General features: G+C 38.4%; 3 protein-coding genes and 1 pseudogene across 4 annotated transcripts in view; all 4 read right to left on the bottom strand.

Annotated features, from left to right (window-relative positions):
- LOC311593775 (high mobility group protein B2-like) overlaps window positions 1-26,211 on the bottom strand; it is a 529,125-nt pseudogene that overhangs the window by 11,775 nt on the left and 491,139 nt on the right. The window lies entirely within an intron of this gene.
- LOC311593465 (olfactory receptor 4A5-like) overlaps window positions 1-26,211 on the bottom strand; it is a gene marked incomplete at its 3' end in the record, with an annotated part of 109,578 nt that overhangs the window by 6,059 nt on the left and 77,308 nt on the right. Inside the window, exons 7-8 of the mRNA XM_084774807.1 lie at window positions 5,268-5,446; window positions 4,136-4,247 (exon numbers count right to left, since the gene is read on the bottom strand). The remainder of the gene's footprint in view (window positions 1-4,135; window positions 4,248-5,267; window positions 5,447-26,211) is intronic.
- Window positions 1,725-2,645, bottom strand: LOC311593475 (olfactory receptor 4A5-like; the record flags this gene model as incomplete). Its single annotated transcript, XM_084774816.1, has 1 exon — window positions 1,725-2,645. The coding sequence occupies one exon, from the start codon at window positions 2,643-2,645 to the stop codon at window positions 1,725-1,727; it is 921 nt and encodes a 306-aa protein (XP_084630942.1).
- On the bottom strand, window positions 17,333-18,256 carry LOC311593473 (olfactory receptor 4A5-like; the record flags this gene model as incomplete). Its single annotated transcript, XM_084774814.1, has 1 exon — window positions 17,333-18,256. The coding sequence occupies one exon, from the start codon at window positions 18,254-18,256 to the stop codon at window positions 17,333-17,335; it is 924 nt and encodes a 307-aa protein (XP_084630940.1).

Raw genomic sequence — 26,211 nt, 5'->3', positions numbered from 1 at the left:
CAGGAATGGCATCAGAAAGGTACAAAAATTACTTTCAGTAATTTTCAAAAAGGGTAAGCCTTTATAAAATTCAGAAGTAAGCTATATATACCAGAGGGCGGTGTGATTAAGACAGTATTTGTAAATGATGAAAGTTGTAAGCACACATTGGTTTATAGGTACAGACTAGTTCTTATGTATATCAATGCACTATTTGTCTCTTCTAGTGAAATAATATAAAGTTACAGATAACCAAACAGCTATTCTGGAAGTGATGCTTAAGTAATGAATTTTGTCAGGCTTTGCAAAGAAGCAAACAGTATGAAAAGCTACATGTGAGGTCCTAAAGAAAACATAATTTCTTCACTGGAGCAATCTATTAATTAATTAGGGATATGTTTATCATAATATCATGTTGTAGACTTTGAATATCAGAATAATGTTTATTTAAAGGCAAGAATACAAAGCAAAAGCATATCAAAGCACAGATGCAACTGCATATGCTGTCCCATATTGCAATTAAAATACTCTTATATTTTCTTTGGTTTGTGACCTCCCAAAATGGATGAAGACTGAGAAGAAATTTAGTCAGATTTTTAACAGAAATCACAAAATGAAGTTTTGATTATGCCAAAATAAATTGCTTTAAAGAATCTAAGTAAACTGTTCAAGTAGAACACAAGTTTTAGTAAACATGGTATTTATACATAACATGTTTTAATAAATTCTTCATCAACATGAAGACAACATGACAGATACCTATTATTTAAAATTTTAAATATTAGATGTATTAACAGGTAATGAATATTATAGAAATATGTGTTCAATTCTGCTTAGCTTTATCCTTAAGATGTAAAATCATGGTGCGGCCACATACGATCAGTTGAATTGTTGGTTGCTGGTGTCATCAGCTAGGTACTGTTTCACTGCTATCTTTTTAAAATTTTTTTTATTTATTTGTTCACTTTACATCTCAGTTACATTTCCATGCCTACTCTCCTCCGGGTCCTTCCACTGAGGCCAAACAAGGTAGCTCAGTTAGGGGAAGGTGATCCAAAAGCAGGCAGGCAACAGAGTCCATGTCAGAGAAAGGCTTCACCTAGCAGCTGATCAAAAGAAATGCTGAGACCCACAATCAAAGATTAGGATGATCTTGGGAGTATTGTGTGTGTGTGTGTGTGTGTGTGTGTGTGTGTGTGTGTGTGTGTGAGAGAGAGAGAGAGAGAGAGAGAGAGAGAGAGAGAGAGAGAGAGAGAGAGAGAGAGAGATGGGAAATAGAAGGACCCTGAGGAGACAAGAGCTCCGCAAAAAGGCACCAGAGTCAACTAACCTATGCCCAGGAAGGCTGCCAGGACAGAAGTGCCTTCCAAAGAGCACCTCCAACATGCGTAGCTATACTTACTACTGGGTCTCTTTCACTGGGAAGTTTAAAAAGATACATTAAGTGTATATTTAATATGGGAGAATATCCTACCATGATCAAATTTCTGGCAGTTCAATTATTACTTAAAGATAAAGATATTATACATGACACATTTTAAAGGTGTGTCCAGCTTCAACATCAACCGGGGAAAACTGAGGTGGGACGTGAATTCTGTGGCTGGCTGGTGACCCTGTAGACTTTCTCTGAGGGCAACTTTGTATAATGAAAATATGCTGCATGAGTAGAGGACAGCATCTTGTGCTAAACCCCATATCTGGTTTTCAGTTCACAGTTAATAACACATTGAGTTATTAATCTTGTTTTATGTGGTTAGTGTTTTACACCAGACCTTTTTAATAGAATTTTTCATTTCTGAATTTCTCAGGGTATATATGAGTGGATTCAACATGGGACTTACAACTGTATAAAACACAGCAATGTATTTATCAATAGGAAAGGTAGAGGCGGGTCTAGCATATATAAAAATACAAGGAGCAAAAAAGCAGACAACCACCATGATGTGGGAGCTGCAGGTGGACAGGGCTTTACGCCTCCCTTCCTGGCTATGAGTCTTAAGAGAGTTTAAAATGATTCCATAGGAGACCAAGAGAAAGGTGAAAACTCCCACACAGATTACTCCACCATTGGCAACAACAGTGATGCCAAGGAAGTACGTGTCAGTGCATGCAAGTCCCAGCAATGGGTTCATGTCACACATGAAGTGATCAATAACATTGGGACCACAGAAAGGAAGTTTATACACTGTCAAAACCTGAATCATTGAATGTACTAGGCCTCCAACCCCAGCTACCAGCAAAAGGATGACACAAACCTGTTTGTTCATAATGGTCAAATAGTGCAGTGGCTTACAGATGGCCACATAGCGATCATAGGCCATGAATACCAGAAGAAAGATCTCAACACCACCAAATAAATGTTCTACAAAGAGCTGGAACATGCATGCTTTGAAGGAGATGGACTTTTTATTATATAATAAGTCTATAATCAAATTTGGTGAGATGGTATTGCAATAAAAAGCATCCAGGAGTGACAAACAGGCAAGAAAGAAGTACATCGGGGAGTCTAAAGAAGGGCTGGCAATCACCGTCACTGCAATGAGCAGGTTGCCCAGCATAGTCACAACGTAGATGAGCGAAAACAAGACAAATAATGCTTTTTGAGCAGCAGGATCCTGAGTAAGGCCCAGAAAAATGAATTCTGTGACATTGCTGCTCTGTCCCATTGACCTTTTTAGGAGGCCTGTTTCAAAGATGACAGTTCAAAATAAGACCTGTCCTGAAGTTTGTCTGTGGCCACGAAAAATCACCATCCCCTCAGCCTTTAGAATGTTGAACACACAGTGGTGAGCAGTCTGAGTTTTTCTTCCAATAGTCAGGGTGGAGCTCCTCTAGATGATTCTATTCCTCTTCGGGAATTGTCCTGTGTCTGGATGTACAAGAGCTTAGTTTAAGTCTCAATGTATCTCTATACTACAGTCACGTACTCAAACTCCATATACAAATGCATGTATGCACAATATTTTCCTATGCAGAGGTGTATCCTGTCTAGAAGCAAGAAGCATCTGTTCACATAGTTGTCAGAGTTAGGTAGGACACGTGAAACAAAGCCTGGCTTTATCCAGACGCTGACTATGATGCTCTTTCTGTGTGGATCATTTCCCTTACTGTCAACATCTGATCCCGGAGATCTGTGCTTCCAGAATCTACAGTCTGAGGACAGCACACCTGTGGAATGACATGAGTAAAATATTCTATGTGTACTGTTTGTGCGTTCACATTTCACCTTCCACAATCTCAGTGCTTCTTTATATATCAGTGCTGTACTTCCCTGGGATGAATTTACTATTTCTTATCTTCATATTCTATTATACTGAAAATGTGGTTATTAAACTACATATTATACTATGAAAAATATTCAAGGATTTGACAGTATGGAAAATATTGGACTAGTTGTACTATACTTTCAATTAAATAATAATACATTTCTAGAAAAATAATTTTTAGTTTAAGATCATAGTAGTATGTTAACATTCATTTGAATCTAGGTGGCAGTAGAGGTGGCAGTCTCTGATCGTGGATTTCCCTCTGTATATGTCCTAATAACTTTATAGTTGTCATTTTAACATTCACACATGAAATCCCACAAGAATCCTCCAGAACAGAAATAAACAACTTTGCTCCCTTACATTCTAATATACTTGCTACATGTGACCAGAATGTCTTGTATGCACATATCTTATAAACTACATTTCTTTGCTAAGATGTCATTCAAAATGTAACACCCATGAACAATGTTAAATGAATAAATTGAATTTGTATGGTTACCCATGTAACGGATGAGTATCACCTATCTGTGTGGAAAACAAACACCAGGTAAGACATAAAGTTGTTCAAAACTATGTTTGCTCTGGATAATTTCTGTGTTACAAACATTTTCCAGTTCCCATAACTTTATGGGGAGTATCTAATCAAAATATGAGTTGTACTTCATGTATCACAAAAATATTGACCTACTGTGCCTACACCATTAGCTCAAGAACTCGAATATTTGGGTTTTTGATGGAGTTCTCATTGGTGGAGAAAGTAATTGCCTTTTTTTACTGAGAAAGACTGCAGTAGATAAAGTTGCTAACATACTTATATTTATATACTATAAAAGGCCTATGAATATAACATAAATACATAATGAACAAAGCTAAGTGAACATTCTTACCTGATCTAAGTGAATTTTTGTAGAAAAATAAAGATGCTACGATTTGCACAAGTATGAATGAAATTGGCCTATTTTGCAGAAATAAAAGTTCTGAATCCCAAAGTTGAAGACACTGTTAAGTAGAAGACAAAATTTAAAAAACAGTAAAACTTGTCATGTGAAATTTTCTTTTTGTGATAAATTATGGGAAGAAAAAGATTTCACATGAAGGGTTTACGGTAACTTCCATGTGACTCTCTTCTGTAGTTCTGTGTAATGATGGGCAGGCTGAGGTTTGCCCCATATATACAGCAGTGATGCAGTATTCCCCTGAGAAGAGGAAAATGTCTTCAGCCCCTCATTCACTAAAAACGCATCTTGTAATACTTTCCTCACTTTCTGAAACCATGACCCCATGGATCCACACATTCATCTCAAAGCTACTGAGACTATCCATGGATAAATAAGATTATACAGGCACCTCTGAGGTCAAGATAAATTATTTGTTAAAATATTGGAACAAATTCAAATGAGGAAATCTCTCCTGGAAAAGTTTGTTTCCTTGAATAGTCTCTAGGGAGAAAACACTTGGCTAATACAACAACAAAAGCAGTTAATTGTCAAGTGACATGTACTTTACTATAAAAGGAACATTTCCAAAGTAAGACAATTAATAAACTACTGCTATAAATTGTTATACAATTATTGCTATAAAATACTAAGATGAAGCAAGTGATAAGTGAGCCAGAGTAAAGATGAAGGCGTCTCTATGCCATGGCCCAGCCTCACCTCAGCAGAGCACTGCCTCACTCCACCTTTTGCCCAGGAAGCTCTGAGGCTCTGAGGAAATGTTAAACTGCATAGTCTGTTGTAGATGACAACAAAATTCTTGATAAAGCAGTTATGCTGCTGCACATTTGAATGGAGTAGAGACATTTGAATGATGACAGAATCTCTATGGAGCTTTAGTGAATTTAGTTTTTACTTAGAATTTTAGAATTTACTTAAAGAAAAAGATGGAAGTGATGTAAACAGCATCTAGGGATAGAAGGCAGGAAGCAATACGGTGACTATCGTAAGGAGTAGCTGCCAGTCTCTGTCTCTGAAATGTCACGATGACTCACAATTATGAAAATGAAGATTTTTTTTTTACCGAATAGGATCTTGAGTCAAGGCCTGGGAGGACAAATTATATAAAATTGCTTCTCTTTCTCATTGATCATTTTGTAAGTTTTGTTTCAGAAGTGACATTGCAAGAACAGCATGTGTCATGAAGTCGTGACCGTGGTTGTAAATCCATTGGAACACGGAACACATCTTCATCAAGATCTCCTAAGGTGGTGAACATAACAGTCAGCATTGAATAGGTAGTTCTGAGTGAACTTCTTGAGCACGTGGTAGAGCCCCTACTGATCATTCTATTTGACCTCCAATGTTTGAATTTAACATCCGCATACAAGGAGCTGTCTCCAGTCACAGAGAGCCTCTGCACAACACTCACTTGTGCATTTAAGTTATTTGCTACCATAACCGTTATATCAAATAAAACATGAAAATGGCTCCCACTTTTGAGAAATGTACTCCATATGATGAATATATATATACATATGTAAATGTATATATATGAATTAATATTGAGTTATTAGTTACAAATGTTTGTATTGTGGAGAATATCTTTAAGATATCCGTATCTCCACAAGCATCAGTTTATTGCTGATAATGCACTATGTGAAAACTCTCAAAGGCTTACAGACTTTGTGGAGCTGTTCCATTTTTAACAGACACAATTTTAAACTCCCATCACATACGTATTTAGGAAATTATCTTGGAGATTTACTTTATCTGATTCCCACGTGTTACAAAAGCAGTGACTTTGACAATTTCTTTTATGCGTATGCACAAACATGATTTAATTATATTCTCTCTCCTGAGTGTGTACAGATATGAATTAATTGAGGTATTCTGCCATGACTGTCACCAACTCTTTCAGCAACAGCTAGCTAATTATTTTCAGTCCTGGAATTACTTAGGTGCTGAAACTGGAAAAAAAAAACAGCAGCTGAGCTCTTCATATAATTCATAAGTCATCCTCCTGAGTAGAGAGTGCCCAAGTACAAATTCTGGTCCCAAGTCTCATGAAGCACCATAATAAATGGTAAGATTCATTCTCAGTGAAAAAAGCATGGATCTGTGTCATTTTCAAGTATGTCTCAGTGTACACTTTGGGACATAAAAGATAAAAGAATATGCGTCCAGGATCTTTTCCAAGGAAGCCATCTAAAAGGTGTTAGTGCAGCCCTGCCTCAGTCTATTTAGACCATTTTCTCTTTGTCACCTATAAAGAACTCAGAAAAAAAATTCCAAGCTTGTGATTATGACTTTAAACTGCTGATCAATTGTAAATATGTTGTGATTAATACTATAGCCAAATTGCTTCTAATTTCTCATCAGGTAATAAAGAAAAGAACCAGGGCAATTTGGGCAGAAAAGATAACAGTGGAGAATAATGCTGACTCCATAGCCTATGGTTTGTGTTGAAACTTCAGGTTCATTCACTCCTGGAAAAATGCCAATGGACAACAGAATAAAACTTTTAATGCCCTTATTTCATCATATCTTAGAATGTCATTCCCTGATAATTTGTTGCTGTAGCTGCTGCTGTTGTTGTTGTGTTGTTATTATTATGCAAAAAGTGTCTAAAACACTGCTGACACTGAGAAACATACATATATATGACAGTTGCTATCAATACTTTTTAATTATTTCACCCATACAAAAAAAGAATTAACCATTACAGAGTAAGAATGATTGACATATCCAAGATATAAACAATAACATTTTGCAATTAATGAACATTATTAGAGGTATTAGTAATTAATAGTAATTAACTATTTTAGCATTTCAAAGTAGAAAGAGCCTCTGGCCCGCTGCTCTACCTTCCTTCCTGAGGAAGCCTTTCAGGGCCCCAGGGACACATATTTCAAGCCATTGGCCTAGGCCCTACCCAATCCCCTAAGGAGATCTGCAGAACCAGGCTCCAGGATCATCCACAATAAACCCCTTCACCCCAATCCCCCTCCTGGGGATCCACCTGGGACAGAGGCAGCAGAGGAGACCTGCACAGTATTCTCTTAGTTCCAGATACTGGCCCAGGGCTCTACATGTCTCCCTAAGAAGGCCTGCCAGGGCCCCAGGGACACACTGTTCTAGCCTCCAGCCCATGACCCTGCCCACCTTAGTAAGAAGGGCTTCCAAACCTCGAGAAATTTCAACCTCTATATCAGAGATCTACCCACTTTCCTGAGGTTTCCTGCAGGCACCAGAAACACGTAGCCAGCACCAAGGACAACAAGATAGCTAAAGGTCAACATAAAAACACCGTAAACAAGAACCATATCCCCATGGCACCAGCACAACCCAGCTGCCCCACTACAACATGCCCTAGATACCTTAACACAACTGAAACACAAGAAAATGACCTCATATCTATTTTTATGAAGATTACCGAGACCCCTTTAAAGACAAAAATGAAGAAATTCCTTAAAGAAGCACAGAAAAATTACAATCAAAAGGTGGAGGAAGTGAATAAAATGGTTCAAGACCTGAAAATGGAAATAGAAACAATAAAGAAACACAAACTTGGGCATCTTGGAGTTTGGAAAACTTAGGAAAGAGAACAGAAACTATGGATGCTAACATCACCAGCAGAATGCAAGAGATGGAGGAGAAAATCTCAGGTGCAGAAAATATAATAGAAGAAAAACAGCATGGCACTGGTGTAGAAATAGACAGGTTGATCAAAGATATTGAATAGAAGACCCAGAAATTAAACCCATACACCTATTGACACCTAAATTTTGACAAAGAAGCCAAATCCATACAATGGGAATAAGAAAGCACCTTCAACAAATGGTGCTTGTCTAACTGACTGCGTGTAGAAGAACGCAAATAGATTCATATTTATCACCCTGCACAAAACTCAAGTCCAAGTGAATCAAAGATTTCAACATAAAACAAGATACGCTAAATCTAATAAAAGACAGAGTAATGAATAGCCTTGAATACATTGGAGAGGAGACAACTTCTTGAACAGAACATCAACAGCTCAGGCTTTAGGATAAACAATTAATAAGTAGGACTTCATGAAAGTAAAGTGCTTCTGTAAGGCAAAGGATGCTGTCAACAGGATAAAACAGTAGCCACCAGAATGGGAAAAGATCATTACCAACCCTATATATGACAGAAGGCTAATATACAAAATAAAGAAAGAACTAAAGAAGTTAGACACAACTAAGGACGTTGAACATTTCTTTAAGTGTTTCTCAGCCATTCGATATTCCTCTGTTAAGAATTCTCTGTTTAATTCTGAGCCCCATTTCTTAATTGGGTTGTTTGGTTTGGTGGTGTTTAATTTCTTGAGTTCTTCATATATTTTGGATATTAGACCTTTGTCAGATATAGGGTTGGTGAAGATCTTTTCCCAGTCTGTAGGCTGTCTGTCACTTTGTTCTGTTGACAGTGTCTCCTGCCTTACAGAAGCTTCTCAGCCTCATGAGGTCCCATTTATTAATTGTTGCTGTTAGAGCCTGGGCTGTTGGTGTTCTGTTCAGGAAGTTGTCTCCTGTGCCAATGAGTCCCAGGTTCCTCCCCATTTTTTCTTCTAACTGATTTAGTGTCTCTGGTTTTATGTTGAAGTCTTTAATCCATTTGGACTTGAGTTTTGTACATGGTGATAAATATGGGTCTACTTGCATTTTTCTACATGTAGACATCAAGTTAGACCAGCACCATTTGTTGAAGATGCTATCCTTTTTCCATTGAATAGATTTGGTTTCTTTGTCAAAAATCAAGTGACCATATGTGTGTGGATTCATTTCTGGGTCTTTGGTTCAATTCCATTTATCAACCAGCCTATTGCTGTACCAGTTCAATGCTGTTTTAGTTACTGTTGATCTATAGTACAGCTTGAGATCAGGTATGGAGATTCCTCTGGAGGATCTTTTATTGTACAGGATTGTTTTAGCTATTCTCGGGTTTTTGTTTTTTACATATGAAGTTGAGAATTGATCTTTCAATGTCTTTAAAAAATTGTGTAGGTATTTTGATAGGGATTGCATTGAATCTATAAATTACTTTTGGTAAGATAGCCATTTTTACTATGTTAATTCTCCCGATTCATGAACAAGGAATGTAATACTACTCAGCTTTTAAAATCAATGACATCATGAATTTGTACGCAAATGGATGGAACTAGAAAATATCATCCTGAGTGAGGTAACCCAGACCCAGAATGACATGCATGATATATACTCACTTGTAAGTGGATATCAGCCATAAAGTACAGGGTAACCATGCTACAATTCAAAGATCCAAAGAAGCTAAACAATGAGGAGGAGCCAAGGGAGGGTGCTTGAATATCACCCAGAAAGGGAAATAAAACAGGCATTGGAGTGGATGGAGGGAAGAAACTGTGTAGGAAAGTGGATAGGGGGGCATCAGTATTGGAGATTAGGAATAGGGAAAACAGAGGAAAGAGAGATGGGTGAGAGAATAGAAATTGGAGGTTGAGGGCATCTCTGGGACTTGCCAGATACATCAGATAGGAAGTCTATGGGGGTTACCCTAGCTGAGACTTCTAGCAACAGGGGCCTTAAGTGGCCACCTCTTGTAGCCAGGTAGGATTCCCAGTGGAGTGATAAGGACAACTGACCCACAAAACATTCAGACCAAGCAGGACAAAGATAGAGCAAAGATTGAGGGACTAACCAAAGACTGGCCATACTTGAGACCCATCCTATGGCAGAGAATCAGTACCAGACACTATTAATGCTACTGTGCTGTGCTTTTTTTGTTTTTTGTTTTTTTGTTTGTTTTGTTTTTGTTTTCTGAGACAGGGTTTCTCCGTATAACCTTGGCTGTCCTGGACTCAATTTGTAGGCCAGGCTGGCCTTGAACTCACATCGATCTGAGTACCTCTGCATCCTGAGCGCTGGAATTAAAGGCATGCACCACCACACCCAGCTACTGTGCTGTGCTTGTAGACAGAAGCCTAGCATAAGTCTTCTGAGAGACTTTGGCCAGGAGTGGATGGAAGTAGATGCAGAGACCCACAGCCAAACATTAGAGAGAGCTCAAGGAGTCCCATGGAAGAGTTGGGGGAATAATTGAGAGACTTGGAGGGATTAAATACTCCATAAGAAGACCTGCAGAGTCAACTAACCTGGACCTATGGGGGCTCACAGAGACTGAACCACCAAAGAAAAAACATGCACGGATTAGTCCTAAGCCCTCTGCACATACTCTGATGCCTTTCATTTCCCTAACTGGGCTGCCTTGTCTGGCCTCAGGGGGAGAGGATCTGCCTAGTCCTGCAGCAACTTAACGTGCCTGGGCATGTTGGCACACATGGGGGACCTCTCCCTTCTCTGAGGAGAAGTAAAGGGGAGAATGGGAGGAGGAGTGTGTGTGTGTGTGTGGGTACTTGGAGGAGAGGAGAAGGCTGCAGTCAGGATGTAAAGTGAATAAATAAACACATTAAAAAAGTAGAAGGAATATTTACATGTGATGGAATTTGTTTTATCTAGAATCAGACAAGAGGATTCTGTTTGTATATATTTAGTAGTAGTAGTAGTAGTAGTAGTAGTAATCGTAGTAGTAGTAATAGTAGCAGCAGCAGCAGTATTAATAGTAGTAGTATTAATAGTAGTAGTAGTAATAGTAGTAGTAGTAGTAGTAGTAATAGTAGTAGTAATCGTAGTAGTAGTAATAGTAGCAGCAGCAGCAGCAGCAGCAGCAGCAGCAGCAGTAGTAGTAGTAATAGTAGTAGTAGTAATAGTAGCAGCAGCAGCAGCAGCAGTAGTAGTAGTAGTAGTAGTAGTACTAGTAGTAGTAGCAGCAGCAGTAATAGTAGTAGTAGTAATAGTAGTAATAGTAGTAGTAGCAGCAGCAGCAGCAGTAGTAGCAGTAATAGTAGTAGTAGTAGTAGTAGTAGTAGTAGCAGCAGTAATAGCAGTAATAGTAGTAGTAGTAGTAATAGTAGTAGTAGTAATAGTAGTAATAGTAGTAGTAGTAGTAGTAGTAATAGTAGTAGCAGCAGCAGCAGCAGTAGTAGCAGTAATAGTAGTAGTAGTAGTAGTAGTAGTAGTAGTAGTAGTAGCAGCAGCAGCAGCAGTGGTAGTGGCATGTGAAGTGAGGGTCTGAACTTTATTTAGAAGTAGTTTGAGATGCCTCTACTAGAGCTACCAGGCCCATATGGCCAAAACCTGATTCAAGAAATCTGCACTTGTAGACCCATTGAGTGATATAAATATGAAAGTCACATCTACTTCCCAACATGTTTGGTTCTGTAACTCTGTTCTCAGTGCCATATTTTTTTTCCTTTTATTTATTTTTTATTAATTTATTCATATTACATTTCAGTTGTTAGCCCATCCCTTATATCCTCCCATTCCTCCCTTCCTCCCGCTTCCCCCCTACTCCCTTCCCCTATGACTGTGACTGAGGGGGACCTCCTCCCCCTGTATATGCTCATAGGGTATCAAGTCTCTCCTTGGTGACCTATTATCTTTCCTCTGAGTGCCACCAGGCATCTCCATCCAAGGGACATGGTCAAATATGGGGCACCAGAGTTTGTGTGAAAGTCAGATCTCCTTCTCCACTCACCAGTGGAGAATGTCCTGTCCATCGGCTAGTCTGGGTAGGGGTTCGAGGTTTACTGCCTATTTTTTCCTTGGCTGTTGCCATAGTTTGCGGAGGACCCCAGGGCCCAGACTTGCCTGTAGTTTTCCAGGACCTGCTGGATCCTTCTATTTCCTCTTTCTCCCAGGCTTCTCACACCTAAAGTCTCAATAGGATGACCTCCTTTCTTACCCACTATCCTGGTAGATACAGTTTTTCATGGGGACGTACACCTTGGACTAGTGTCTCGATATAAGTGAGTATATACCATTTAGCTCTTTTTGCTTCTGGGTGAACTCACTCATTATGATCATTTCTAGTTCAATCCATTTGTCCACAAATTTTGGGAATTCCTTGTTTTTAATAGCTGAGTAGTATTCCATAGTGTAAATGTACCAGAGTTTCTTTATCCATTCTTCTATTGAGGGACACGTAGGTTGTTTCCAAGTTCTGGCTATTATGAATAAGGCTGCTATGAACATGGTTGAGCATATATCCCTGTTGTGTGGTAGTGCATCCTCTGGGTATATTCCAAGGAGTGGAATAGCTGGGTCTTGAGGAAGCCCTATTCCCATTTTTCTGAGAAAGCACCAGATAGCTTTCCAAAGTGGTTGTACTAGTTTGCATTCCCACCAGCAATGCAGGAGTGTTCCTCTTTCTCCACACCCTCACCAGCATGAGGTGTCAGTTGAGTTATTGATCTTAGCCATTCTGATGGGTATAAGATGGAATCTCAGTGTCGTTTTGATTTGCATTTCTCTGATGACTAAGGAGGTCGAGCATTTCTTTAAGTGTTTCTCAGCCATTTGATATTCCTCTGTTGAGAATTCTCTGTTTAGTTCTGCGCCCCATTTCTCTATTGGGTTATTTGGTTTGGTGGTGTTTAATTTCTTGAGTTCTTTATATATTTTGGATATTAGACCTTTGTCAGATGAAGAGTTGGTGAAGATCTTTTCCTAGTCTGTAGGCTGTTGCTTTGTTCTCTTGACAGTGTCACCTGCCTTACAGAAGCTTCTCAGCCTCATGAGGTCCCATTTATTAATTGTTGATGTATTTTGAAGATATTGAAAGAACAATTCTCAACTTCATATGGAGAAACAAAAAGCCCAGAATAGCAAAAACAATCCTATTCAATAAAAGATCCTCTGGAGGAATCTCCATACCTGATCTCAAGTTGTACTATAGAGCAATAGTAATTAAAACAGCATGGTATTGGCACAGCAATAGGCTAGTGGATCAATGGAATCGAACTGAAGACCCAGAGATGAATCCACACACATTTGCTCACTTGATTTTTGACAAAGAGGCCAAATCCATTCAATGGAAAAACGACAGCATCTTCAACAAATGGTGCTGGTCTAACTGGATGTCTACATGTAGAAAAATGCAATTAGACCCCTATTTGTCACCATGCACAAAACTCAAGTCCAAGTGGATTAAAGACTTCAACCTAAAACCACAGACATTAACCCAGCTAGAGGAAAAAGTGGGTAAGAGTCTGGAACTCATAGGCACAGGAGACAACTTCCTGAACAGAACACCAACAAAAATCATTTCTATAATCCATTACTAAAGAAGTTTCTCAGACCCTGTAGAGCAACCCAAAGCTGAAAGAACCTGGGGCAATGCATTCCAAGTCCTAAAAGTCTATAAAAGTCAACCTAAAAGAATATATTGTACAAAAGTATCTGCTCTGATAAAGGACAAAAAAAAATTCCATGATGGGGTCTACAATTGGCATGTAAAATGAATAAATTTTAAAAATGAATTTAAATAAAAACAGCAACTTAAAATGTAAGTTAATTAAAATGTATATTCAACAAAGAAAAACACAGTAAGCGTCATTTAGGAATAAAAAGATGAATGAGCTCAGCCGAGAAACTGTGGGAAAAAATACAAAGCCAAAATTATTAAAATACAAAGTACAACTGAAAACACAAACAACACCAAAAAAAAAAAAACCCAACCCAACAACAATAGAAGGAGTTCGAGTAGCATACACATTTCAATAACTCTTAAGCACAAATAACCTCAATTTTCCAATCAATTAACATAGACTGAGTGAATGGACCAGGAAACAGAATGCATCTACCTGCTGCCTATGAGGAACCACCTTAGAGTAAAGGGATGAACAAAAGTCCTCCAACCAAATGGGACCAGAAGCAAGAAGGCTTCATTATCTTAACATCTGACAAAATAGACTCCAAACTAAAACTAATCACAAGAGATAAAGACATACACTTCATTCTACTCAAAGAAACTGTGGTGATTTGAACAGGAATGATCCTCATGTGTTTGAATGTTTGGTCCAAAGGAAGTGGTGCTTGTTGGAGTAGACACAGCTTTGTTGGAGGAACTGTGTGTAGGTGGGCTTTGTGATCTCAGAACTCAAACAAAGTCTACTGGCTTAGTTTATTTCCTTCCATCTGCCAATCCAGACATAGAACTCTCAGCCCCTTTCCTAGCACTATGTCTGCCTGTATGCTGCCATGCTTTTGCTGTGACAATAGTGATCTAAACCCCTGAAACTGTAAGCAAACCCTAATTAAGTGTTTTTCTTTATAAGAGACGCTATGGTCATGGTGTCCGTTCATAGCAATAGAAACCCTAACTAAGAAGAGAACGGTTAGCAAGAAGACATGACTGTCTTAAATATATGTCCACAAAACTCAGTGAAACATAACCTCATAAAAATATACTACTAGAATTAAAGAAACAGATTAACACTAATAGTAAGTGATTTTGATAGCACAATTTTCTCCAATAGATAAACAAACAAAACATAAGAGTTACTTGATAATATGCATCAAATGGACTTAACAGATATCTTCAGAATATTCTACGGAAACACCAAAGAGAACACATTCTGCTCAGCATCACAAGGAAACTTTTCTAAAGTAGACCACATCCTAAGAGAAAAAACATCTTTGCAAATTCAAACAGAATAAACCACTTCCTGTGTCCTATCTCACTTAAAACTTGACAGCAAGAAAATCTCTAGTAAATATGAGCTCTCATGGAGAGTAAGCAACCCATCATCTAACAATGACTAAAAAAAAGGCAAGATAGAGATAAAAAAATCTTCTTGCAAGCAAAGGAAAATGAAACACAACAGAATCTCTGAGACACACTAGAAGCCAATAATTGACAAATATGTTTTCATAAAACCAACAAGCTTCTGCATAGCAAAAGAAACCATCAACTAGGTGAAGAAAAATCACACAGACTGGGATATAATGTTTGCTAGCTTTATATCTGACAGAGGTTAATATCAGGAATATACAAAGGACACTAAAACAAAGAGTTAAAAGAAAGAAAGAAAGGAAGGAAGGAAGGAAGGAAGAAAGAAAGAAAGAAAAAGAAGAAAGAAAGAAAGAAAGAAACTAAGCGACAAAGAAAGAAAGTTATCCTTTTAAACAAATGGGCCTGGGGCCTGAATAGAGAATAATCAAAAAGAAAAACGATTGCAATCTAATAGGAGCAGCTGGAAACAGGGGATTCTTTTTTTAAAAATTGATTTATTCAGATTACATCTCAATTGTTATCCCCTCACTTGTATCCTCTAGTTTCTCCCTCCCTCCCTCTTTCACCCTATTCCCCTCCCCCAGGTCTGTGACAGAAGGGGACCTCCTCCCCCACCATATAGTCACAGCCTATTAGGTCTCACCCTGGTAGCCTGCTTATCCTTCTCTGAGTGCCACCAGGCCTCCCCACCAAGGGGAAGTGGTCAAATATGGGGCACCAGAGTTCATGTCAGAGTGAGTCCCCGCTCTCCACACAACTGTGGAGAATTTCTGAAACAGGGGATTCTTAAGGAAGGGGATAAGAGGTAAATACTGGAATAGGGAAGTAGGTAAAATAACAATGTGGATGGCTGAAAAATCCCAAAGGAATTATAATATTAAGTATTTACATAAAAACCTATAATGCATATAATTCAGTAAATAAATACACAAATAGGGAGTTTTAATAAAATTTTTCTCATCTGAGCTAATGATGTTCCCTCCAAGAGCCAAAAGCTCCAATACCAGACATGAGAAGCCCTCTTTTGAGATCCGGGACAGAACACAAGGCCTACAAAAGCTGAAATCAGACAAAATCCAAATACATAATTCATAAGTAGACACAGAGTTCCATTCCTAACCAAGGAGATATTTGCAACTGATACCTCCTGTCTGAAAAAGGAAAATATCATTATGTTTGTTTCCAAACAGAGTATTAGTGAGTGTATAACTACATCACAGCCAGGCCCCAAGCCCAGGCCCCAACAGCAAAGGGCTCCCTATTTTTTATTTTGAATTTTGGCATTATATTTTTGTCTTTGTACAGTTTCTTGCTTCATTTGTTTTGCTTTTCCTCTTTTTTTTTCTTATTTTTGCATAAGAAAAAGGAAAGAAAATGAATTTAGGTGGGTAGGAAGATAGGAGGGATCCAGAAGGTGTTTTTTTCTTGGTGTGTGTGGGGGGGGAGGAGGTAATATCATCATACTCTTTAAAAACATTTAAATAAAATTTTATATAAAAAGAAATGAATCTCATCACAATTAGCTCCCTAAATTTTTCACGTGCATCAATTGCTCTAACTAATGAACATGGGGCAGCGGGTAATGAAATTGACCTGTATTTGATAGATTAAATATGGCAGGTGATGAGCTGGCTGATTTGTCCACCTGAGAAACCTCTTCATTAGCAATTAGTTTCCCATAACACCACGTGAAAATAATTTTTATAAGCTTATAAGTAAACTATCAAAGGTGAATACGTATTTGGGTACATGATGCTTCAGTAATACTTTGTCAATTATTTCACCACCATTAAGACAGCTTGAGAAACAGTTCCTTAAAATCTAGGAAAATAGAACGTGTTAAATAGTCAAGAAGATTGTAAAAAGTTATTTATAACTTAATTTTAGTGTAGCCTTTAAGAACTAGAATCTGTTTTCATTACCAGCTGCATGGCACCTAACAAACTATTTATTAATAGTATCCTAAATTATTAGTGTCCTAAACAAGGCACAATATAATCTTCAAGCCAAAAACCTGAGCTGGGAGAGTGGAGACTCCGACAGGAGGAATGGAAGCCACCTTAAAGGAATATGTGCATTGTAGCTGCACAACTGTGCTGTTGAGATGGGTTGATGAATGATTGCTACCTCAAACCTTTCTTTTAGTTCCAGAAATGTGTCTAGTAGGTCATAATCCCAGAAAGATCAAAAGAGATTAATGTGAGTGATCATGAATCCAACATTGTGTTATCATTTCTCAATTCATAAGAATGAGTCCTTTTGAAATGACTCCTATTTAAATTTCAAAACAGAACAAGTATGTTCATGAGAAACATAGTTTTGTTTTGCAGTGTGACAAGATCACGCATCTTTTGTTTATAATCTTAAAAGAAAAGATTCATTTTCAAAATATTTGCATAAAGAAAAGTATCCTAGATAATACAGTTAATAAATGGTGTCATCCTTTGTAAGAATTGTTCCTAGTTGATTTTGTTCACAGTTTTAAAAAATGTAATTTCAATAGGGAGACTTTCCATTTTAATCTGCAGGCAGCATTTTACTCCAAAGCTTTTCCATAGAATTTTTCATCTCTGAATTTCTCAAGGTATATATTAAAGGGTTCAACATGGGAGTGATAATTGTATAAAAAACGGTAATGCACTTATCAATAGGAAAGTTGTAAACCGGCCTGGCATACATAAAAATACATGGAACAAAAAAGAGGACAACCACCATGATGTGGGAGCTGCAGGTGGACAGGGCTTTGCGCCTCCCTTCCTGACTGTGAGTCTTAAGAGATCTTAGGATGACCACGTAGGAGCCTAAAAGGAGGATGAAGATCACTATACACATGGCTCCACCATTCGCGATGACAGTGAGGCCAATGAAGTAGGTGTCTGTGCAGGCAAGTACCAATAATGGAGACATGTCACAAATGAAATGATCAATGACGTTTGGGCCACAAAAAGGAAGGTTGTACACAAAGACAATTTGAATCAGGGAGTGTGTAAAACCTCCAGTCCAGGCGAATATCAACAAAATGATGCAAAGCCTTCGATTCATGATGGCTAAATAGTGCAGTGGCTTACAGATGGCTACATAACGGTCGTAGGCCATCGCCACCAGAATGACAATATCAACACCACCAAATAGATGCTCTATAAAGAGCTGGCTCATACAAGCTGTGAAGGAGATGGTCTTTTGATCACAGAGTAAGTCCATAATCAACTTGGGTGAGATGGCTGTGGAGGAAAGAGCATCCAAGAGCGATAAAGAGGCAAGGAAGAAGTACATCGGGGAGGCCAGGGAAGGGCTGGTGATGATGGTCACCACAATGAGCAGGTTGCCCACCATCGTCACAATGTAGATGAGTAAAAACATGACAAACAATGCTTTTCTCCCAGCAGGATCCTGAGTGAGGCCCAGCAGGATAAATTCTGTAATATTACTGTTCTCTCTCATTGTCCTTTATTGTGGATGGTATCAGAAATGGCAGCTCCAACAGACCCTGCTGTGAAGTTAAGAGCACGGCTTTATTATGACACGGAGAACATCGTCATCATTGGCGTCTACAGCGATGAACTGCAATGTGAATTTAGTAAACAATTCTTTGGTTCCATCAATAATCTGAATAAAAACTTTTGGAAATCTATCTGCTGCTATCTCAGAAAACTGGGAATAGGGCTTCCTCAAAACCCAGCTATTCCACTCCTTGGAATATACCCAGAAGATGCTCCAGCACACAACAAGAAAATTTGCTCAACCATGTTCATAGCAGCCTTATTCATAATAGCCAGATCGTGGAAACAGCCTAAGTGTCCCTCAATAGAAGAATGGATAAAGAAACTGTGGTACATATACACTATGGAATACTATTCAGCTACTAAAAACAAGGAATTCCCGAAATTTGTGGATAAATGGATTGAGCTAGAAATGATCATAATGAGTGAGTTAACCCAGAAGCAGAAAGACTCAAATGGTATATACTCACTTATATCTGCATATTAGCCCAAGGGGCATGTCCCACGAAAGCCTTCACTTACCAGGAAACTGAGACAGAGGGGAGGACATTCTAGTGGGACTCTAGATGAGAGAATCATGGGAGAATGGCAAAGTAGAAGGATCCAGAGGGTCCTAGAAGCCTACAAGTAGAACATTATGATAGGCAGATTTGGGCACAGGGGTTCCGCTCAAACTAAGGCACCAGCCAAAGACAATACAGGCGGTAAACCTTAAACCCCTACCCAGATCTAGACAATGGACAGAACACTCTCCACAGTAGAGTGGAGAGTGGGATATGACTTTCTCACATACTCTGGTGCCTCTCCTTTGACCATGTCCCCTGGAGGGGGAGACCTGGTGGCACTCAGAGGAAGGACAGCAGGTTACCAAGAAGAGACTTGATACCCTATGAACATATACAGGGGGAGGTAATCCCCCTCAGGAACAGTCATAGGGGAGGGGAATAAGGGGAAAATGGGAGGGAGGGACAAGGGATGGGATAACCATTGAGATGTAACAAGAATAAATTAATAAAGGAGAAAAAAAATAAAATAAAAACTTTCTTTGAATTTTTTATTTCTCTATGGTGGTCTTATCTAGTAGTACTCTGTTTCTCATGACCTCTTTGGCTCTATGTGTTATAATCATCCATAAATTCAGAGTTATTTAAAATACATTGAACCATAACAGTTGTCAGTAATGACAGAAAAATAATGCCTACTTTTCAGAAATCTGTCTTCTACATTATCACAAACCTCAATATTTAAATTGATTTGTAAATTGATTTATCTGATAAGACTATTATCAAAATATGACTGATTTCTAGAAGCATGAAGCTCATTGCGAAGATAACGTAACAAGTGTATGACCTGCACTTCTCAAAAGACTGAGTCTGCGTAGAACTGTCACGAAATCTAACGAGATATGATTTTAAACTGCATCAAGTAACTACAAATGCACTTGTCACATTTCTACCTATAGCAATTATTTCTTTTTTTTATTAATTTTTTTATTAATTTGTTCTTGTTACATCTCAATGGTTATCCCATCTCTTGTATCCTCCCATTCTTCCCTCCCTCCCATTTTCCCCTTATTCCCCTTTCCTATGACTGTTCCTGAGGGGGATTTCCTCTCCCTGTATATGCTCATAGGGTATCAAGTCTCTTCTTGGTAACCTGTATAGCAATTATTTCAATTAATTCTTATGACTCTTCTCTGGATTCTGACCACTCGTCCTTGATATTATGAATTTCAAATAACTCAGTAATCTTCTAACACTGGATTACATCAGTTACTATATGAAAAGTTAGCATTTTCTCATTTTTAAATGGCATACGTAGTAAAACAGGAAAAAACAGCAACCGAGAACTATGGTAGAGAACATGCATTATCGGTTTTAATCATTTTTTCCTGGGGAGAAAGGGCTCAGTTATAAATTCAGTGTCCACATCCATGAAAGCAGCATCTTAACAGGAAAAGCCAATCCTTGGCCAGTGGTAAATTAATATGTGTGTCCCAGGAATTATCCACTTTTCCACGGATAGGTACAAAGACTATTTACCTGTGGAAGGATGGGTTTTTATCTACAAACAAGCAAGTAAGATGATACCGTTTGAATAGGTTTCATAGTGAAGGGACATGAGATGTTTTCTTGGGAAGCCAGACTTGATGCTGCCTCAGTGTGTATCATTCTCATAATGGCCAGCATCTCCTTCAGATCTGAATTTGTAGAAGCTACATCCAGGAAACAGCTCTGGTTTGTGTACGCTAAGTGACATAAGAGTGAAACACTGTGTCCAGTACTCACCTTTGCATGTCATCTTTTCTATTAGGTTTTGTGCCTTCACTTTCGTTAAATACCAGTGTTGAATTCCACTGGGTCAAGTCACCTATGGCCAGTTTAATAATTACCACAATACAGTCAAGGCAGATTGCTTAAGTTTGATCACAAAATTTTCAAAGAATAGTCCTATAAAACTGTAGAATAGTTTGATTGTATTTTAGATATTACCCATTAAAACTTTTCTTAAAATAATTTAATACAGTTTTTAAGAAATGGCAGAAACTTAACGATATAATAAAAGATGAATCTATGTGACAGTTTATGAGGGACAATCTGACCACAATTTGGATGCATGTGCACACTAACACATTGTCTGGCACCATTTTAAAATGTACATACAAAAACTTACATTAGTCCTTAAGAACAAATGACAATTTCACTCTATCACATGACATATGTAATTTTAGATATAAAATTATTCTATACCTGTTAAATACCACATAAAGTATAATCTATAAAACTGAGTAAAATTTTAGTTTCTATTCATTGTTTACATACAGCATATAATTATTTTTTCATATAATTATTTTTATGTGCCATTATGGAAAATAAATACTAATGAGACTGTGAAAACAGTCTGTACATAAGTATGCTCCAATTAACTTTTGTATTTGTCACTTTTAATTTCCCTAATTTCCCTACATGTACTTCAAAACATAAAAAAATATTCATCTGGTACAACCCAACACATGATTTCAAGAATTCAAAGCTTGGATTTGCCTTTGATGAAAAAGTCATGACCTACTGTAATAAAGAAGGCTGTTAAGTATAAACAGATATAAAACACCTAAGTATAATATCAATGCTTGTATAAAAGCATCTGAATAAATTTATTTGCTATGAAACTATAAAAAAGTAAAGTTGTTATAGTTGGACAACTATGTATAAAACTGACCACCTAAGTTAAAATAAATTGCCCCAAGCCCATTTTTGATGCTGCAAATGAACAACAACATGAAAAAATAAGAAATTAAGTAATGTTAGTTATGTGATTTTTTTCTCCTTTTAATGAATCAGCATAAGAGACCTTGATTTTATGATTGAGAATAAATTCTATTTATTAATAGCTTTACTATTAAACATTTTATCTAACAAAGGAAAACCAGATTAATCTCATAGCAAAGCTGTAGATAAAGTTTTCTTTCAAGTTGAGAGATACCTCTTTAGTCTTTTATTCACTCAAAATTCCTCCAAATTATCTTCCTTTCCACTTATAAAAATGATTATATCTAAAGAATACCATCCAATACAGTCGGTACTTTGTACAAACTTCTTTAAGCACTGATATACATTTATAGAAAATTTGACATCTCAAGAACTAAATACCAATAAGGACAGGTGAGTTTTCAGAAATCTCCTGCGACATCCACTTGTCTGTGTAGATAATTTTTCATGGTCTGACAATTCTTTGCATCATCACCATTTCCAAAATAAAGACTTTACGATCACTACAAATTAGTTTGTTAAAGTAGTTGGAGCAAATTCAAATGGAGAAATCTCTCCTGGATAGATTTATTTCCCTGAATAATCTCCAGAGGATAAAGGCTCAGATATTGAAAAAAAAAGTAGTTAAATGCCAAGGGACATGAATAAACTCATAATATGACAGAAAGACTCTACACTAAGATGATTAGTAACTAACCATTAACCATTATGACATACTAAAGTAAGGCAAGTATATGTAAGTCAGTCTAAAGAGGAAAGCTAGCCCAGTCTCCTCACCAAGCTGCACCTTCCAGAGGACAGCCTTACTCTGACAGTGAGAGAGACTCTACCCAAGAAGCACTGAGGTGTTAAGGAAGAGAGATCAGAACTTCAGTAGCTGTTGTAGCTGACCACATAATCTTTGAAAAGACAGCCAATCACAATTCTGTAATTTGGAAGAAGTAGAGTTGTTTGAATTCTGAATCTCTATGAGAAGAAGCTATCATGATTTTATTTCATTCATTAAATTCTTTAATCTCAAGTCACTGCTAACTGAACAACTATTTCTATATGAAAGAAATGATTATTTTTCAATAGGGACAATTTTTAGGTTTACAGTGTCATCCTTGTAACCACACTTGTTATCAGGCCCAGTGAGCAAATATCATTATGTGTTTATTTACAAATCAGATCTTCTGGGTCACAAGGGTCTTATGGCCTAAAAGTTGTCCATTTTAAACTTAGCTCGAAGATGGACATATACAACCTCCTCAAATATCTGTAATTGCTCCTTTTTTATTAGTAAGTATGAAAAGATGCACAGATGTGCATATTTATTGTGGAATAAGCATCTGGCATGATTATATTTCTAAAGGTACAATTATCACAGAAAGGCGGAGAACGGTTTCTTTTTGGAGCCGTTCTATCTTTACACATCATTCAGGGAAGTTTTGGTCACAGCCAATACGAATGAAGTTAAAGACATCAATATGTTAGATGATGCTGTAGGAACTCAAAGTGTGTATTTGCTCTAAGAAAAAGTTATTTTGAGATATTTTCTCAGATCTCTTTGATATTTTAATCCTGGCATTTTTATTTGTTCTCTGTGATTACTTAGGTAAGATTATCATTTTTTTTAAAAAACTGAAGTGTTGCTTTTAGTATCCTCTGTAGGCCTGGCTTCGTAGTCACAAAATCTTTTAGTCTGTTTTTTATCATGGATACTTTTTCTGGGTGTAGCAGTCTGGGCTAACAGTTGTGTTCTTTCATGACTTCAAGTTTACCTTTCAAGACCCTTGTGCCTTTAAAGGTTTCTGTTGAATAATCAGGTATTCTTGGAATGGGACTGTCTTTACAGATGACTTTGACCTTTTTCTTTTGCAGTTTTCAATGCCTTACTCTCATCTTCTTCTCTTCTTCCATTTAAGACACAGCTGCATTCCAGAAATTATCACCCCCACTTTTTTCCTTTGGTACCTATGGACCTCAACATGTTTTGAACCATGGAATCTCCACCTACCTCAGGTTACCAGGAGACCCAGAGTCCTGCCACCTGCTTACTGAGATTCTCCATTCAACTTATGCAGCCTTTTTGACTCAGGACCAGGCTATACTAGTCGAAGAAACTTGTTCAAAACTCCTAAAATGGGCTGCAGAACACATCAAAACTGTAACCAACAAACAGAAGACCTTGGATACAGGATGTAGTCCCAAATGCCATACAAACAGATGAAATTGGCACCACAGCCATCCCATTAATTATCTTATTACTGAGTATTGTAAAACACCTCCTACAAAAGAAGCACGGTGTTTTAAAAGGGAGAGTGCGGGGAGGCTGGAAGAAAGACACAGAAGTTCCTGCCCCAGCCACGCTGACCCAGAGCAAACAGAAGAAAGACACCCAAGCACTTGCCACCACTAGAATGGGCAATGTGTGATGGAAAGATGGGAAAGAAAATCTGAGGGGCTTATGCATTGTGGAGAAAGGTGGAGCTGGAGACTGAGCAGTGTTCAACTGAGGAACAGGCAAAGGTCTGAGGAGGTCATGGTGAAGTCCTGGTCTGGGCTGCCACTAAGGGTTATGATACTGCTGAGATCACTGTCTATGTCTGTGGCCTGAGTTACCACAAAAGTACAAACAAATGTCTATGATCAGGACTGCCACTGGAGATCATGTGGCTATCCGAAGGCTGTAGACGGCCACTAGGGGGTGGGGCATGCTGATCTGATTGGCCTGCATTGCCACCTGGGGCTATGGAGACACGTAGGCCCACGCTACTGCCAAAGTCATGTCTGGGTTGGTGATCCTATGGCAGCAGGGTCTGTGTCCCAGGCCCACATTATCACCAAAAGCCATAAAGATATCCCTAGTCTGTACCGCTGTCTGAAGCTTTGTGATGGGATGGCCTCACACCTCACCATCCACCACACTTGGGAGAGCCAGTCCCTTGGACCTCAACTCGGCAGCACAGTAAAGATGACCTGATGGTGTGGGAGCAGGGGAGCCAGTCCCAAGGGTGTGAGCAAGTCGGAGCTACTCCCACCCCTACTGTATGGTGCCTTGGATGAGAGAGAGATGCTCTCACTACCTTACCCCTCACCACCTGCACGACGCAGGAAAGCTGGCCATGAGGTCGTGAGTTCAGAAGAGCTTCCCCAGCCCCTCACTGGCTGCAGCAGTAGGGAAAGCAGAGCAGGCCCTGTACCTTACCTGGGCAGCACAGTAGAACTAACTCTGATGGCTGGGCTTCAGATGAGCAGCCTCAAGGACATGAGAACAGGAGAGCTGTACCTGTCCTTTGCTGGGTGTAGCACTGGGTGAGCTATCCTGGGCATTGCTGGAGAGCTGACTCACCCTGGTGGTGTGGACACAGGAGAGTTGGTCGGCTGACCAATTCAGCTACCTCCCAGGCCCAGATCCAGGGCTTTGAATTAGCCCCACTCCAATAAATACACCATTTATGATCTGCTGGAATGAGTGAAAAGGCTGATCCTGCAGATCCTAAGCAGCAGATCTCCATGACACAGGCAATAACAGTATATCCTGAAAGAAGTCCCTGTGAGGATCCTGTATTGATAGTGTTGCAGAAGCCAGGGGCCTTGAAACAGACGAATGAACATTTACAAGTAAAGGTGTGTGACCAAAATGGTATACTGTGTGACACACTATAGCTTCTACAAGTTTTTTTTTAAATTTTATTTTATTATTGGTGGAGGGATTGTAAGGGCAGAGAGTAGATACAAAGGGATGGGGAGATGAGAGGTATTCAAGTACATGGTGTGAAATTCACAAAGAATCAATAAAGAGCTTTTTAATGAATGAATAATTTAACAAATAAACTAACTTCAGATGCACAAGTTCTAAAGAAGAAATAAAGACAACAACACACACACACACACACACACACACACACAGGGGGGGTGGGGAGGGGAGAGAGGGAGACAGAGAGAGAGAGAGAGAGAGAGAGAGAGAGAGAGAGAGAGAGAGAGAGAGAGAGAGAGTCATATTTCCTCTAAAACCCACTAATAGAAGAGTAATGGTCCCTAATGAGAATTACTTGGAAGACCTTTCAAAGAAAACATTTTAAAAATCATTATAATTATAATTAAACAATCAAGGAGAGGAAAGACAAATATATTAATGTAATAAGAAAGTCAATTCAATACATGAAAGCTGAGTTCAAATTGTTGAATAAAATGCAATATGAAATGATGCTGGAAATTAAGAAAAAACTCCATAAGCCAATCTAACATGTCCATGGAAGACCTCAACAACAGAACGAATCATGTTGAAAACAAAGTCAGCGGTGAAGGAGAAAATATATTTTTTAATAAGGGCCAATAAGAAACTATAAAGAGAATACGGGAGAGTTCGGGGAGACCTTTTACAGACCTAACCTCTGAACTGTTTGTACAGAGGAACAGCACAATGAAGGTGTATGAAGAAGATCTCCAGCAAAATCATAGATGAAAATTATCCAAACCTAGAGAGAAATATGTCCATCAAAGAGGACCAAGTAGATAAAAGCAAAAAATAAGTTAATCACAACATATTATTAAGCGTTATTAACGTAGAGATGCATTGAGAACATCTGTAGAGGAATTTTAATCCAGCAGCCTGGCTGCTCTGGCAAGGGATCACATCCTT

The sequence above is a fragment of the Acomys minous genome (genome assembly GCF_964271855.1).
Source record: "Acomys minous genome assembly, chromosome: 3".
Taxonomy (NCBI): Eukaryota; Metazoa; Chordata; class Mammalia; order Rodentia; family Muridae; genus Acomys; species Acomys minous.
This window is presented reverse-complemented; position numbering and strand designations above follow the sequence as displayed.